At 42.4% G+C, this 17,056-nt stretch overlaps 1 protein-coding gene across 2 annotated transcripts in view; it reads right to left on the bottom strand.

Moving 5' to 3' along the window:
* Positions 1 to 14,003, bottom strand: part of CFAP299 (cilia and flagella associated protein 299) — a 517,974-nt gene extending 503,971 nt beyond the window's left edge. For both annotated transcript variants that reach the window (XM_058667165.1, XM_004590614.4), the window contains exon 1: positions 13,841 to 14,003. In XM_058667165.1, coding sequence (XP_058523148.1) covers positions 13,841 to 13,951 — 111 coding nt within the window. In that variant the 5' untranslated portion in view covers positions 13,952 to 14,003. The remainder of the gene's footprint in view (positions 1 to 13,840) is intronic.
* Between the last annotated feature and the right edge of the window lie 3,053 nt (positions 14,004 to 17,056).

Consider the following 17,056-nt stretch of genomic DNA (forward strand, 5'->3'; position numbering starts at 1 on the left):
TAATGTCCCTTCCAGGTTTTGCCTCTGGTGATCCCACTATTGAAATGTTATTTCTTCTCACTACAATTTTTGAATTTGCTGGTCTGGAAGTCATGGGGCAAAAAAGAAAAGTTCACATAGACACAACAATGATTCCATTAATGTTGGGGTGAGATACTATTTGACTAGCTCGGCCAAAGAATAAACAGGAAAACAAGGCAGTAGTCACAATGGCTGGGGTAATCAGTCTACCTACAACCAACTAATTTTTGACAGATGAGCTAAAATCATTTAACATGACAGTTTCTTACATGGCGCTAGAAAAACTGGAGATCTGTTCATAAAGCGGTAAAAAAGTATCACAACCTAATACCATATACAAAAGTTAACTCACAATGGACCAAAGATAAAGACCTATGACTTGAATCCAAGGAGCCTTGCTTCCACCTGTGCAATGCCTGGTAGCCTCTGGGAGGCTGAGGGATCACATGGGGGGCTAGCATAATGGAGGAGGCCTGGAAACTCCCATATATATTTGGGTCCAGGGCAAAGTTGGGGGAGGGGTGCTAGGGCCCCGGGCTGGCATGCTGGCATGTGCTAGTGGACTGTGCTTGGGGACTAGCTAACATTACTGAGTCCCAGCTGGACAGAGGTGTAGGGTCCCAGGCCAGCACAGATGCTGAAATACACAATCTGCACTCCCAGGTGGGAGGGCAGAGCTTCAGGCCAGCACTCCACCCCACCAGGAGACCAGGCTGGGGAACCCATGTGCTTGTGTGTGGGCACTATGGATTGATCAGAGATGGAGGTATAGGATTCTTTGAGGGGGACCACTGAGGGAGTACATTACAGGTAGAGAATGACTTCTAGGGAACTTCTGCTGACAAAGCCATTGTACTTGCAAGTACGCGAGGGGACTGAGGCTGGGTGGTTTGAAGGAAAGCTAGAAAACTTTCCTGAGTCAGACCGATGCACCCTCCCACATGGGAGACATAAGCTGGGCTAATTAGCATTGACCACTGCCAATCACCACATACCTGCACACATCAGAGCTCTGGCTGGGAGCCGAGCAGGACCAGACCATGGTACCCGCCAGTGAGGATGGAACAGGGGTTGGGCCATAACACTAACCAAGTCTGGGGGCAGATCCTGTGGGGGATTTGTTGGCTCACCCAGGTGGGAATGCCATAACAGCTGGTTTACTCAAGAGCTGAGGGGGTGATGGCTGAACCAGGCATAACCATGGAACCCTCAACACTTATGGGTACTGGGGTGGGGAAGAGGCCAGGCTGTTCCAGGCTGCAGCACCTGTAGGTGCACCTAAGAATAGGGTGCATTGTGGGCCAGACTACAACATCCAGCAGCATGCACAAAGGCCAAGACAGACGGAGCAGACTACGTAGGGAAAGGGCCCAGCACCCACTGGCTCACGTGAGATCTGAGTCTGGGAGTGGGCCTGGTGGTAGAGGCCAGGGAGTTTAGAGAACTCCCCTGGTGGGCTGCAGCTCCCATTGGTAAGCACATGATTCAGGCCTGGGTGTTGGTAAAGCTGGGCAAGGCTGCTCCAATTGTCAGTAAGTGTGTGGGCTGGCTATGGGAGTTTAGACCAGGTAGGGCAGGACTAAACCATATCACACTTGACATGTGAAGGAGACAGAATGGAATGTCGGCCATTCATGCTACTTGCTTGCAGCAAAGACAGGGATGGAGGCACGTTGAGCAGAGCTAGTTTGCAGCAACTACCAATGAGAGTTGGGACTCGGGGCAGGCCACACCAGGCCAAGGTGCAGCATCTGATGGCAAAGGCCAAGATGGGGAATGGGCTATGCCAGGCTAGGTTGGAGCAACCATCAACACACACAGATCTAAGGCTGGGAGTAGGCACAGTCAGGGAGCCAACAGCATGTCCCAAATAGGTGTGGTTCCCACCAGTGAGTGATAGCTCAAATGATGCCGAGCAAAGTGGGTTGGACATGACAGCAGTATACCTTGCCATGGATGTGGACTGGGTCTGGGGTGTTCCAGACTGGACTAGGCTCCAGTACGCACTGGTGCTCACAAGAGCCAGAGTAGGTGTAGAACAGGCTGGACTAGGTCTCAGCACCTGCTGAACTGCACAAGAGCTGTGTCTGGGGATGGACCAGGCATGGCTGGAATGTACCACCTAACAGTAAGAGCAAGTATAGATGTGGACTGGTTGGGCAAGACTGCTGTTCCTGCCAGGATAGGAGGTATTCCAAGTCAGGATGGTCCAAGCACCCCCCACCCCCCAGTGCAGAAGATCTGCCACTGGGAGGTGACCTGATAGAGCAGCTTGGAGAACTCCTCTGTCAGGACGCAGTCTCTGCAGATGAGCACAAGAACCAAGATTGGGAGCAGCCCAGACCAGGCCAGGTTACAGTACCCACTACCATATGCATGGGTCAGGTCTGCGGGCAGGCCAGGCTGAGCCAGTTCATAGCACCCACTGGCAGCTGTGAGAGCCAGGACAGGGTGCAGGACAGGACAGATTGGGTCACACCACCACTCAGTTCACACTAGGGCTGGGACTAGAGGCTGGCTGGGCTGGGCTAGGCTGTAGCTCCCACCAGCATGAGCTGGAACTGAGAGTAGGCCTTGCCAGGATGCAGCTGAAGTGATGCTGAAGTGAGGTGAGCCATGCCAGACTGAGCCACAGCACCCACCAGCACACATGAGACCCAGGGGCAGGGGAGCATCCAAGTCCGTAGGGGGCAGCGTGGGTTCCCCTGCTGGGCCACTACTCCCACTGGTGAGCCTGAGAACAGGGACAGGGGGCAGACCAGGCTAGGCAGGGCTACAATACCTGCTAGCCTACCTGTGAACTGTTTTAGGGAGACAGCCAGGCTGGGCTAAACAATCACATCCTCTGGAGCACTCATGAGCCTGAGTGAGTGCAGGTTGATCAGGACTTGCTGCAACGTTAGCTGGCAAGTGCTGGGCGTTGGGGGGGGGGGGGGGGGTGCCTGTCAGACTGCAAAACCACCTGGAAATTGCAAGATCCAGGGCTGCCAGTGGGCTGATTAAGGAAACTGTGCACACCCCTCTGATGGGCTGCAACTCCAACCAGTAAGCATGAGAACCAGGGCCGATGGTGGACCTGGCTGGACAGACAGTAGCACTCTCCAGCACAAATATGGCCTAGAAAGTGGAGTTGGTTGGGATGAGCTAGGCTGCAACACCCACTGATGTGTACAAAAGCAGAATGGGATGTGAGACAGACTAGACAAGTCTGCTGCACACACCATCATGCACAAGAATTAGGGCTGGGAACAGGCCTGGTGGGTATATTGGAAGTAACTCCGACTGGGCTGCAGTTCCCACTGGTGTATGTGAGGGCCGAGTGTGTGGTGGGCAGGGCTTGGCTGAACTGCAGCATCCATTGATCTGCACATGAGATGGGGCTGGAGACAGAACTGAACCAGCAACTACAACCACCAGTGTAGTGTGTGTACAGGCCGATATGGGTGACACACTAAGCCACACTGGCTGGGACACACAGGAGTCAGGTCTGGGGTCACCTCAGATGAGGCTTCTTTGGGGACTATCCCAACAGAATTGCTGGACTCAGAACTCCAACCACAACAAAAATTGCAGGATCTATGGCCTGAGCATTGAGTGCATGAGTCAAAATTGGGTCTCCAAAGTTGTTTAAGATGGTGCAGTGGACAGCATGGCCAGATGCACAGGGGGACATGACAACCAGTTCACTGAAGCGTGCAGAGGATGTCTAGTAAAATGGAGGACAGAACAGATTGGATAACTCTCCTAGCCAAGTTTGACAGGAAACTCTAAGGTGGACTATGTCAGCCAATGGACCTTGGAAGGACTTCCTCATCCTTGCAGCAATGAAATCAACAACATTCTAGAACTATAGAAAACACTTGAGCAGTACCTTCAGAGCATGCTCCACATCAGGGACCCTAGAATGACACTGAGTGGCCATTCCCCATTCCCAGGTACTGACGCTGTTAGGATGCTGGGTACAGATTCTCACCTTCTCTCCCAGATACAGGAAGAAAAAGAAAATGTGGAAATAATGGTCTCCTCCACTTCCCCTATTTCTCAATCTTTTCCACTCTAATGGGTAGTCAGCATGGGCATACAATCTTCTCAATTACACAAATATCATAAAAAAATAAATTTTTAAAAAACTAATGACTTGAAGCCATCTAATTAATAGAACAGAGGGACACTAGCCTATGTGAAAAAGTCTTGAATAAGACCTCCCAGAAGCATAAACAATACAAGTATACAACAGACAAATGGGATTACATCAAACTAAGAAGCTCCTGCACCACAAAGGAAATCAATAAAATGAGGAGGAAATCAACAGAATGCTAAGAAATATTTGGCAAGCAGTAGAGGATGGGTGGGAGACCAAGAAGAAGCTCCCGGTTTTAGATTCACTCAATTCTGATCATTGCAGCCTTTGAGGGAGTAAACCAGCAGATGGAAGATCTTGCTGTCTCTCCTCTCAGTACATCTTCTTTTCCAGGAGTAATAAATAAATCTCAAAATAAACAATGACAACAACAGAAACAAGAATAATCTTAAAAATACACACGCACACACAGAGCAAGGTTTCACCTCACCCCAGTTAAAATGGTTTTCATCCCAAAATTTAAAAAAAATAACAAATGCTGGCAAGGATCAGGAAAAAAACAGAAACCAAATACACAATTGGTGGGAGTATGAACTGGTACAACCACTATGGAAGTCAGTATGAAGACTGCTTAGAAATTCAAAATAGATCTTCTTGAGGTCAGAAACTGTGATTCTTCCAGCTTTATTTTTGTTTGGTCTTCCACATGTTTGGTTAGGCTAATTGCAAGGTATTTAGGGACTGTAGTTACAATTTCTTTCCCAGCCATGGAGTTATTTGTGTATACTAGTGACACTTTAATTTTGCATCCTACCACTCTGCCAAATTCTCCTATGTGTTCTAAGTCTCTTGCTTGAATCTTTCGGTTCTCCTATGTCATCAGCAAACACGGATAATTATCATTCTTCACTTCCAATTTGAATTCCTTTAATCTGTTTTTCTTGCCTAATATCTCTAGCACGGACATCCAATATTATATTGAAGAGCAGTGGTTGAAGTGCAAATCCTTGTATGGTTCCAGTTCTTAGTGGAAAGGTTTTCAGTGTTTCCTCAATTAGTATGATGCTGGCATTGGGTCTGTCTTATATTGCTTTGATTACGTTACAGAATGTTTCTTCTATGCCTATCTTGCTTACGGTGTTTAGTATGATGTGGTGTTAGATTTTATAAACATTAAAAGATGAAGAAACTTTCCATGTTCTTGGATTGGCAGGATCAACATTATCAAAATGTCTGTATTACCAAAAGAAATATACAGATTCAACATGATCCCAATTAAAACCCAACAATATTCTTCTCAGAAATAGAAACAGTAATACAAAGTTCATCTGGAAACACAAGAGACCATGAACAGCCAAAGCTATCCTGAAGACTAAAAATAAAGCTGAAGGAATCACAATTCCAGCCTCAAAAATACTACAGGGCAGTAGTCATCAAAACAATCCAGTACTGGTACAGAAACAGAGAAGAGCAACGAGATGGAATAGAAACACCAGAAGGGAGCCCACACATGTACAGACAACTAATCTCCAACAGAGAACTAAAAATCATCCCAGGGGAAAGAGCTGGTCTCTTCAACAAATGCTATTGAGACAATTAGATAGCGGCCTGCAGAGGTAAGAAACAAGATAAACACCTGTCACCTTATACAAAAATCAGCTCTAAAAGGATCAAGGACCTAAATCTGCACCCAGAAACCACCAAGCTATTACAGACAAACAAGAAGTACTCTTCAAGATGTAGGAATTGAGAAAGACTTCTTAGAAAAGTTACCCAAAGCATAAGGAGTCAAAGCCAAAACAAACAAATGGGACTGCATCAAAGTTAAAAGCTTCTATATAGCAAAAGAAATGTTCAACAAAGTGAAGAAGCAACCAACAGAATGGGAGAAAATCTTAGCACACTACACAACCAATAGGGGGCAATATCCAGAATTTACAAAGAGATTCAGAAACTTAGCAACCAGCAAAACCAACAACCCTATGAAGAAATGGGCTAAGGAAATGAGCAGGCCTTTTTCGAAAGAACAAATTCAAATGGCTAATACACATATGAAAAAAAAATGCTCAGGCTCCTTAGCTATCGGGCAAATACAAATGAAAATTACATTGAGGTTCCACCTAACTCCGGTGAGATTGGCCTATTTTCAGAACTCTACATCTACCGGCATGCATATGGAGAAAAAGGCATCATCCTTCACTGTTGGTGGGAGTGTAAACCAGTATAATCTCAATGGAAGTCAGTACAGAGAGTGTTAAGAAAACTGAAAATTGATGTACCATATGACCCAGCTATTCCACTGTTGGGAATATATCCAAAGGAAATGAAATCTACATGTGAGAAATGGACCCATAATCCCATATTCACAACAGCACAATCTACAAAAGCAAAGACATGGAAACAATCCAGATGCTCATCAAAAGAGGAATGGATAAACAAACTGTGGTACATCTACTCTACGGAATACTACTCAGCCATTATAAAGAACGAAATTATACCATTTGCAACAAAATGATCCCAACTAGAGACCATTATGCTCAGTGAAATAAGTCAATCCCAAAAGGACAAATATCATATGTTCTCTCTGATATAAGGCACTTTCACGCAAAAGTAAGATCAATAGTCTATCAATACTGTTTTTGCTGCAACTCATGGGTTTTGTATTTTTGTTTTTATTTTCATTTCTTCAAAATAGCTTCTTCTCTCTTACTAAATTCTTCACTGACTCATAGATTATACAGTAGCATCACTGTCTCCAAGAAGGTTTTTTATTTCATTTCTTCAACAATGCATTGGTTGTTCAGTAGCATGTTATTTACTTTTATGGTATTGTATGTTTTTTTAACTTTATTCTTATTGCTAATTTTGTTTTATGGTTTTTCATTTAAGGTAATATGTAGTAACTACGTAATAGACTATCATATCCAATGTGTGAAGATACAATGCAGTGTGCATCTCCACTTTCAAATCAATGATGGACTCCCAATGAAATGGTTGGATATATCTTGACAATAGGATGCTGGATTGTCTGCCGTTGTTTGTACCCACAATCTTAGGATAGACTTAAATAGCAGAATGATGGACTTATGAGTGCTTATGAAGCACTATACTGATGTAATGATGTAGGAGAAGTCAACTGGAGGGGGAGGGTGTAAGGGAAATCCCAGAGCTCGTGCTACTATATCATAAAACGCATAACTTTAACTTTAAAAAAAAAACAGTAACCACAACCCTCTCAACAAGCAAATATCCAGAACCTGATGACTTTACTATTGAATTCTACACAATATTTAAAGAGGAACCAACTCTAATACTTATCAAAATATATTGAACAGGATGGCACTTTGCCAAACTCTTTATGAAGCCAGCATCACTCTGACAGCAAAATTGAACGCAGACACATCACATAAAGAAAATTACAGACTTCTATCTGTGATAAACATACATAAAAGTTCTCAACAACATACTAGTAAGTGAAATCCAACACCACAGTGAAATGAAAATATATCACTGTAATATTAGGAGGAAAAACAGAGAGAAAGGGAAGGAGGGGGTGAGGAAGGAGGTATCCCTATGCCTCTTAATCTGTATTGTGGAAACATGAAATCTATTCATTATATATAATTTTATATAAGGATATATATAATATTTATATATAACTATTTATATGTAGTTTTCAGGTAGAAAAAATATAACCAAAGCAAGCCAAAAAGAAAAAGAAAAAGAAAAAGTAACACATCACAGTCAAGTATGATTTATCCTAAAGATGCAATGGTAAGTCAACATTCACAAACAAACAGATGTCATAAATCACATTAACAGTATAAAGAATAACAATCTTATGGTAATTTCAATAGACATGGAGAAAACATTCAAAAAGACTTAACACTCCTTCATAATTTAAAAAAAATAAACTCTCCACAGGTTAGCTAGAGAAGGAACACATGTCAAAACGATCAAGGCTATGCATCAAAAACCAACTGCAATATCAGACTGAGCCAGAAAAACAAACGCTGAAAGCACTTCCCCTCGAATCTGGACCAAGACAAGGGTGGTGACTTTCACAACTTGTATTCAATATAGTATCAGAAGCATTAGCAACAGCAGGTACCAGAATTGGAAAGAAGAAAGTAAAAACATCAATGTTTGCAGATAGCATGATATTGTACATGGAAAAAGCCAAACACTCAATCAAAAAGCTGGTAGAATTTGTAAACCAGGGGCTGGCATGATGGCTTAACAGGCTATTCCTCTGCCTACAAGCAGGAGCATCCCATAAAAGGGCCAGTTCGTATCTCAACTGGTCCACTTCCCATCCAGCTCCCTGTTTGTGGCCTGGGAAGGTGGTCGAGGACGGCCCAGAGCCTTGGGAACCTGTACCTGCATGAGAGATCCACAAGAAGCTCCTGGCTCCTGGCTTTGGATTGGCTCAGCTTCAGCACTGCAGTCATTTGAGGAGTGAACCAGCAGATGAAGATGTTTCTGTCTCTCTCTTTGTAAATTTGTTTTTTCAATAAAAATAAATAAACCTTATAAAACAAAAGAAGGGAAACCAACAAGTATAAACAGGAAAAAATGCCTGTATGTAATATTATTATTGCAAATAAAGTTTTTCAACCTGAATTTTGCATCTTTGTTAAAAAAATTATTAGGAATACTATACAACTACAGTTTTAACCACTATAATTGACTGTGAGTGAAATGAACATCTGTTCATTTGACTATTGTGCTTGCCTATACTCCTACTTCACTGTATAATTTTTTTACTTTTTGAACTCTTTATTCAGTGTTAGCGTCCGCTGAGTTAAACAATGAACAATTCTCAAGGGGAGTGTCCAGAGTAAGATGAGTATAAGGTGTAAGATAGAATGCGGATGGGCAACCGTTTCTCTTTCTCTATGTCTCTCCATCTGTCCCAGTGTGTAACTGACTTTAACCTCACTACTCTATTTTCAAACATTTATTTTTATATGAAAAAACACATCAGAGATATAGAAAGAAAAACAAAGATAAAGATCTTCAACTGCTGGTTCACTCCCTAAATGGCCACAACAGCCAGAGCTAAGCCAATCCAAAGCCAGGAGCCAAAGGTTTCTTCCGGGTCTCCCACACAGGTGCAGAATACCAAGGCCTTGGGCCGTCCTCAACTGCTTTCCCAGGCCACAAGCAGGGAGCTGGATGGGAGTGGAGAAGCCAAGAGAAGAACTGGCATCCATATGGGATCCAGGGGCTTGCAAGGTGAGGACTTAACCACTGAGCCATCACACCGAGCCCTGATAGGCAACTTTTTAAAGACTTCTTTATTTACGTTTTAATTTTAAAGTCAGAGTTACAGAGTAAGAAAGGGAAAGAAAAAGAAAGATCTGCCCACCTGCTGCTTAAATCCCAAATGACAGCAACAGATGGAACTGACCCAGTCTGAAAAGGGGGCAGGGACAAAAGGACTTCTTCCACTGCTTTTCCAGACCATTAGCATGGAGGTGCTCTGGAAGTGAAGCAGCTGGGACTTCAACCGGTGGCCACATATCTGAGATGTCAGTGTCAAAGGCAGAGGTTTAGCCTGCTACTCCCACCCACCCACTAGGTAATTTTAAGATTATATCTAAAGGTTTCATTTGTGTTATTTTTCATTCCCATTTTCTAATTAATTAGATTATAATGCTTTAAATTAACTTCCCTGTTGCTTAACTCGAACAAGTTCAACCATGACTGAGATCCAATAATCAGGGAATTTTAAAAATACTTATAACACCTCTAGATTTCTTACCCAAGAAAAGCAACTTAAGATTTTTATTTTCTGTAGTAATTATTAGAATTACTATATGAAGTGAATATATTTACTTAAATTTTAAAATTACCAAGAAAGAACATGGAATATCATAATAATTTTGCCAAAACATTTGAACCATTTACATGTTGATTTAGCAGATTTGTTTAGGGAATACTTTTAGAACACAGAATATTATTTGGGATAGCAGTGACAATTCTAATTGCCTATCACTATGAAGTGTGCTTTTGTTTCTGTTTTTCTGTCAACATCTTACACCTATCTAGGAAAACAAGCCAGGTGTAACGAACATACAGTGAAGACCTTGGGCACTCCTGAATTGTGTTGTCCTTCTTCTGGTTCATGAAATAATTAACTAGCGTCAGTCTTCGTTTCTTCCCTATTTCCTAATGCAGTTTTGCAACAATTAAATTATTAACTGTGTACTTACTGTGGGCCCAAGATGTTAAATGATTACATAGAGGCCAGGGTCATAACAGCAACTAGTAGGCAAATACAAAAGAGATGGCTAAAAGGAACGGGAGTGTTGTTGATGAAGATAATGGCAAAATTGATGCAAAAATCCTCTGAAATGGTGAGACACCCTGGGCTGACAATACAGCAAAATCACTAACACCGTGAGCTGTACGAGGAGATGGGTGCAGACACAAATCCTGGAACAGTCAGAGTGGCCAGACCCTGGGAAGGATGCAGCTGCTTGGAAACCACAGCCAGGCGGTAGAGGAGGGGGATCAATCCTCTAACCACTCCCTCTGAGCCCTCAGCTGGCCCTCTGCCATCCTCCTATTGGCTAAGAGAAACCCAGAGCCAAAGCAGTCTGACCATTACCCAGAAGGTGGGCTTTCCGCGGAGTGGTTAGAGAAATAGATCCAGCAAAGACACAATGGCCATGTTTTGCACATGAATACTTGATATTAATATTTAATAGAAATTCATTTTTTAAATTTAAAAAAGGAAATGCATTCAACATTTTTTGACTCAAAAAGAAAGAGCACTTGGAATAGTGAATATCACCTGTACAACGCTCATTGTAAGCACTATGTTAAAGTGACTGGCATTAAGTCTAGAATGGGCTCATAGGTAAATTCCTTGAAAGGCAATATCTTGGGCATCAAGATCTTGGTGAAGGCCTGCTAATTACATAGATAGCTGTATGAATACCAGATGAAGGAATGGACAGACAAAGGCATAGAGAGAAAACTGGATGTCATTTAGTACGGCTCTTTATTTAGCAGGTGAAGAAACAGATTTTCAAATTGATTTAAAACACTATAGTGCAGAGCTGGAACCCAAGTCTCTGCATTCTGGCTCTTCTAGCTACAGCATGCTATCACTTCTAATTTACAATACAATGACTATTATTAATGATAATAATATATGGGCCCAGCATGATAGCCTAGTAGCTAAAGTTCTTGTCTTGCACGCACTGGGATCCCCTATAGGTGCCTGTTCTAATCCCGATTGCCCCGCTTCCCATCCAGCTCCCTGCTTGTGGCCTGGGAAAGCACTGGCGAATGGCCCAAAGCCTTGGGACCCTGCACCCACATGGGAGATCCGGAAGAAGTTCCTGACTCCTGCCTTCAGATCGGCTCAGCTCTGGCCATTGTGGTCACTTGGGGAGTGAATCAACAGATGGAAGATCTTCCTCTCTTGTCTCTCCTTCTCTTTGTATATTTGACTTTGCAATAAAAATAAATAAATGTTTAAAATAATAATAATAATAGATTTTGTATCCTTGAAAAATGCTGATTTTGTTTCCACCTCAAAAATGATAATTATATAAAGTAATATATGTTAATTCACTTCCTCTAGCTATTCCACAATGTAAATATAAATCTCAATATTTGAACATGACAAATATACATAATTTTATGTGCTTTTAAAATGCAAAATGAATTGTTTTAAGACATTTTTTTAGATCAACTACAGTCAATTACTACTGGCAGAGAGCGGCAGAGACAGGAAGGGTTTCACCTCCCCTAGCACCACCCATGGTCCATGTGACAGCTTGTCTCACAAACGCAGGCATCCCAAAGCAGCGTCTGGCCTCTGTGTGATCTAAGCAGGCAACGAACTTGCAACCACACAGTCTTTCAGAATATAGATATCTACAGCTAAGTGCACTTTAACAATTGTTATTAATCTACACAATAGCATACATCCTCACCTTAATATCAATTTTAATTTAATTTTTTATGAGTAAGAATAAACCTAACGATTGTCAAATTTAAAAAGCAAACCTCCTTATAATGTCCCCAAATACAGTCATCATCCTTCATTTCAGAGACCTTCAAACTCATGACTGATGAAACATGAAGTATTAATTTCTCACCTCTAATTAATATTAATGTTCTAGTTCCTTACTCTCCCAATTTTAGGCTTCAGTCTGGTCATTTCCCACATGCACTATTTTCGTCTACCAAGATGTCTTTCTTTCCCATTTGCTTAAAGACTTGGGTACAAACAGTGTTTAGCAGTATTATGTCTTCCCCTTCAAGCATATTTTCAGTAAATATTGAGGTTGGTTTTGTGCTGTTCATGCCACAGCTCCTCAACTTCCCAGCTGGCTCCCAGCTAGTGATTCCGGAAAAGGCAAGGGAAGAAGTCCGGAGTGCTCGGGCCCCTGCCGTCTGCGTGGGAGACTCCAGGGAGCTCCTGGCTCCTGGCATATGCCTCGCCTAGCTCTGGCCTTAGTGACCATTTGGAAAGTAAAGGAGCTGGGCCAGTGAAATGGACTCGTGGCTAAATCCTCTCCTTGCACATGCCAAGATCCCCATATGGGCACCAATTCTAATCCCGACTGCCCTGCTTCCCATCCAGCTCCCTGCCTGTGGCCTGGGAAAGCAGTGGTGAATGGCCCAAAGCCTTGGGACCCTGCACCCGCGTGGGAGACCCGGAAGAAGCTCCTGACTCCTGGCTTCAGATTGGCTCAGCTGCAGCCATTGCAGTCACCTGCGGAGTGAACCAGCAGGTGGAAGATCTTTATTTCTGTCTCTCCTTCTCTCTGTAAATCTGGCCTTCCAGGAAAAATAAATAAATCTTGAAGAAAAAAAAAAAAAGCAAAGGAGCTGATGGAAAAACTCGCTCTCCCTATGTGTAACTTAAGTAAATAAAACAAGCTTGCGTGTTTTGGAAATACCTCCTACATTTTTTCTTGTTAACATGTAATTATAGCAAGAACAAATTACTTGTCCAAAGTCACATCCTTTGCAGGATTCATTCATGTCTCTGATTTCCAAATCCAGCACAGCCTTCCCACACCCGCCTGTGGTGTGGCGCCAGCATGGCGCTTCGGTCTCCCTGGTTGCATTTCAGGTAGGTGGCGCAGTCTGCACCCTGAATCCCCAGGTCAGTGCCTGCTGGCAGGCCTGCTTGGGCAATGCAGCGGAGAACAGGGCTTTGGGAACCCCTCCCAGCTTCTCAGGATAGGCCCTGCCCTGTTGCTTGCAGTGCCAACACAAGTTTCCTCTCAGACACCAGAATTCTCTTCCCTCTACCATGCCCTGCAGCACGGGTTATCGTTAGCTGGGCCGACCAAAGTCAGGAGTATTCCCTACACATTAGCTACTCGCGTCAGTCCTTACAGGCCTCCTGGATCTCAGAGTGAAGTGAAGGTTTATGGTCCCACATGCCCAATATATCACCAAGTATACGAGAGCGGGACGGCCAGCTGCCCTGTAAAGCAAACAGGCGTCGGTCCAGCTACACAGGCCATGGAGAATTCTGTACAGGCCTCTCTTTTATGAGCAAGCCTCCTTCCTCAGGGGAGAAAGGGCAGGTAGGCGAGACTGGGATGGAGACACTCCGGAGCCCGTAGCGTGGCTGTGCACCACCGGCCCGGCCCGCGCGTCGGGGGAGCCCGGCGGCCTGTGGAGAGCGAGGGCCGCCGGCAAGGGGCGAGCACGCCGCCACGCGGTGACCCGGGAGGCCCTCGGGCGCCGTGCTCTTACCTCCAGGTAGTACAAGTCCACCGTCGTGATTTGCGAGTCGAGAAAGTCTTCATAGGTGTTGAACTGAGTGACGATATTGTCCACAGCCGTCAGTCCCTCTTCCTGCTCCATTTCGGTTGCCTCGACCGAAGCGTCCCTAGCGACGCCGCGCTCCGGGGCGGGGCCGGGAGGCACCGCCCACTCGCCTCCGTCCAATCAGCGGAAGTCTTGCAGCCCGCTTCGGGCGTTGACCCCGCCCCCAGCCCAGTTGCCTAGTTTGAGACTTCCGCCCAACTCGGGGTCCCCAGGTCAACCGGTTCAGACCTTGGGGATACTTGGGGTAACTGGAGAAACGCAAACTGCAACCCAAAGTTAAAAGTTGTAACTCTAGAAAATTTAGAGAAAACGTTATGGATCAGCACTCTCAGTATCATTCTAAAACAGGGCTGAGCGAGACAACTAGTAGGTTTCTCAAGAATACCTGACGGTCCGGAAGTCGTTGGAAACGCTCACACAAGGCCATTTAGAGCCAATGGTTGCTCTCCATGTGCCTGTTGAATTGATTAAGATTTCCACTAACGCACCAAAAAAATTTTTTTTACTGGAAGTATCTGGCAATTCTTTCAAGGAAAAGATTATCTTAATTAGACCATTTGGAAATGTCCCTGTGACCATTTCCAAAATACTGAGTTTGTTAAATTATTTTCAAATTTAATTACTGCTAATGTTTTTGAGTGTGAGGAACAGTTTCTGAATTTCTCGAAAGAAGTCAGTGAAAATATCTTCACAAATTCTCATAACCCCAAATTCTTGCCTTTCTCATTTCTTTAATTTTGATTTCAATAACCACAAAATTGTAAACTTTTGACTCCATAAAATGTGGAAACATAAAAAGTATGTAATATAGATTTTTGTTTTCCTTTATAATAAAGATTTTAATTTTTAAAATCCTTGCAAACTTCTGTGAGCCATGTTTTATTTTAATATTTTTATAACATCCATGAGAATTATTTCATATTACTTTGAACCTGTATTGGTTGCTGTGCATATGCCAGTTGAATGTGTTAAGAGTTCATGTGCCCATGGAAGTATCTGTCAAACCATTCAATGAAAAGATTATCTTAAACACTAGTCTATTTGAATGTGATGCACATACAACTAACTTTGGGATATTACTTGTTCTTAATAAAAAGATTCTGAGCTGTTTTAGAATGCATTTTGGACCTTGCTTTTAAATGCACTTGAACCTGGGAGTACAAAGGAAGGAGAAGGAGCTCCTGAACACTGAAAAAACTCAAAAATAATAATAGTAATATTTATTGAGTGCTCCCTACACAATAGGCACTATGGCAACTTCCAGAAGCATATCTCAATAACTAATATTTGTGTTAAAAATATCAACATTTGGCATCACCTAATTTTTAAAAAGTGTACAGAAATCTAAATGGTCAAAAAATCCATTTTACTTAAAGCATTAAGTTATAAGACATAAGTCTCAGTGTCCTATTATCCAGAGAATTCTGTATATCCCTCACAAAGTAGGCGTTACTCCAGGTACCCTGGGCATCAGGGGAACATTTGCAAAGATTCAGCCACTGATGTTCAAAACACATGAGCATTGCTTTAATAGGATGACAACACTTTGTGAGCCCTTTTGTGGCATCTTTGTTCTAAATATTTGAATGCATGAGCTCATTTAATCTGGACAACAGTCACTGGCAAAATAATTTGCTATTATTCAAAAAGTGGAATCAGAAGAAATGTGAACTGGCCTTGTCAACATTCCAATGATTAAGAGTCATATAATTTACTAATCCCAATTTCGTGCACAGAGAAACGAGAGGTACAGAAGGTTTAAAGAGCCATGTGTAATTAATTACAAAGTTATGTGTTTATGGGGAAGGGGCAAAAAGATATGTCAGCTTCTAACAAGAAATGTGAATTTTGCCACAAGAAGCAAAAAGGCATGTTCTGAGGTTTGGACAAGGAAGATTAATTTCTGTATAGGACAATGCAGCTAGTTGTTTTAAAGTTGTAAGCAGTCCAGAGAAAACGGCAGAAGGAAGGGATCTGACCAGATGAAAGAGGAAACTGGTTAGGAAAACTTCGGATGCCAGGGTAAAGCTTGTGAAAGGTCGCAAGCATCTTTGTCCTCAAACAAGAAAAGCATAGGATGAAAATGGCTTTTGGCCCTAACCATGCACTACGGAATCTCTAAAAGTTTCCAGAGTGCAAGCACATGTGGCAGGTGTTTTGAAGTCCTCCTACATCAAGATTTTATCATTCTGGAGAAGGAATGTTTGACTTCATGAAATTATATCACTTTGAATATAAGGACCTGTATGATAGTAAAATATGAGGTCATTGTTTGTTCATGTATTGCTTTATTATGATTTGTTGTGATTATGCATTTTCAGGGAAACTTCATTAATTTTATCATTTGGTCAACTGCTCTTCCTAAAAGGAATTCCCCAAGCATCTAAGTTGAAACACTTGGATGAGCTTGCAAATGTCTTCTGACTTGAAACACTCACAGTGATTTTCATCAAATCAGTTTCTCTGTTATCTTTTTCTAGACTTTCCAGTTATTTCAGAACACTTTTCATCTCTATACCTTAGAAATTACATGAAAGAGAGACAACAAAGGAAATTAATGAGCTTTATCCAAATCTCCCTATACTGTTATTATAGGAAAATGCATTACTTTGAATAACATACATTCCTACTAGTCCAGGGTTTTTAATGATTGAAACCTGGAGTTTAGCTCCAATCCCCACCCCACCCCCCAAAAAAATCTGTTCTTTACAAAGGAACAAAGAAGGATTACACATATCCACAACAAAACTTTAAAATTTAAGACATGAGAAATATATGCTATATAAAAATAACAATTTACACCACAATCACTTTTGTTACTCTGTTAAAAAAAAAAAAAGACATAACATGAAAACAAAAATCATGGCAAAATCAAGCATAAATATCTCTCCAAAATTAAGTCTTTGGTATTATATTCACCTGGTTAAAGTACACCAAATAATTTCAAATTAAATCAGACTTTTTTTTTTTATTCCCAAATATTTGGCAAGCTGTTTTGATAGCTGGGAAAGCGAGCAGTAAACACACTTAGGTATTTTGACATGATAGAAAGGGGAATGCCTTGCTTCTTATGTTAACAATATGCTAAACACTCTGAGTAAGAACTTAAGGCTTTATTAAGATAGACTTAATACATTACCA

This window comes from Ochotona princeps, chromosome 7 (genome assembly GCF_030435755.1).
Source record: "Ochotona princeps isolate mOchPri1 chromosome 7, mOchPri1.hap1, whole genome shotgun sequence".
NCBI lineage: Eukaryota > Metazoa > Chordata > Mammalia > Lagomorpha > Ochotonidae > Ochotona > Ochotona princeps.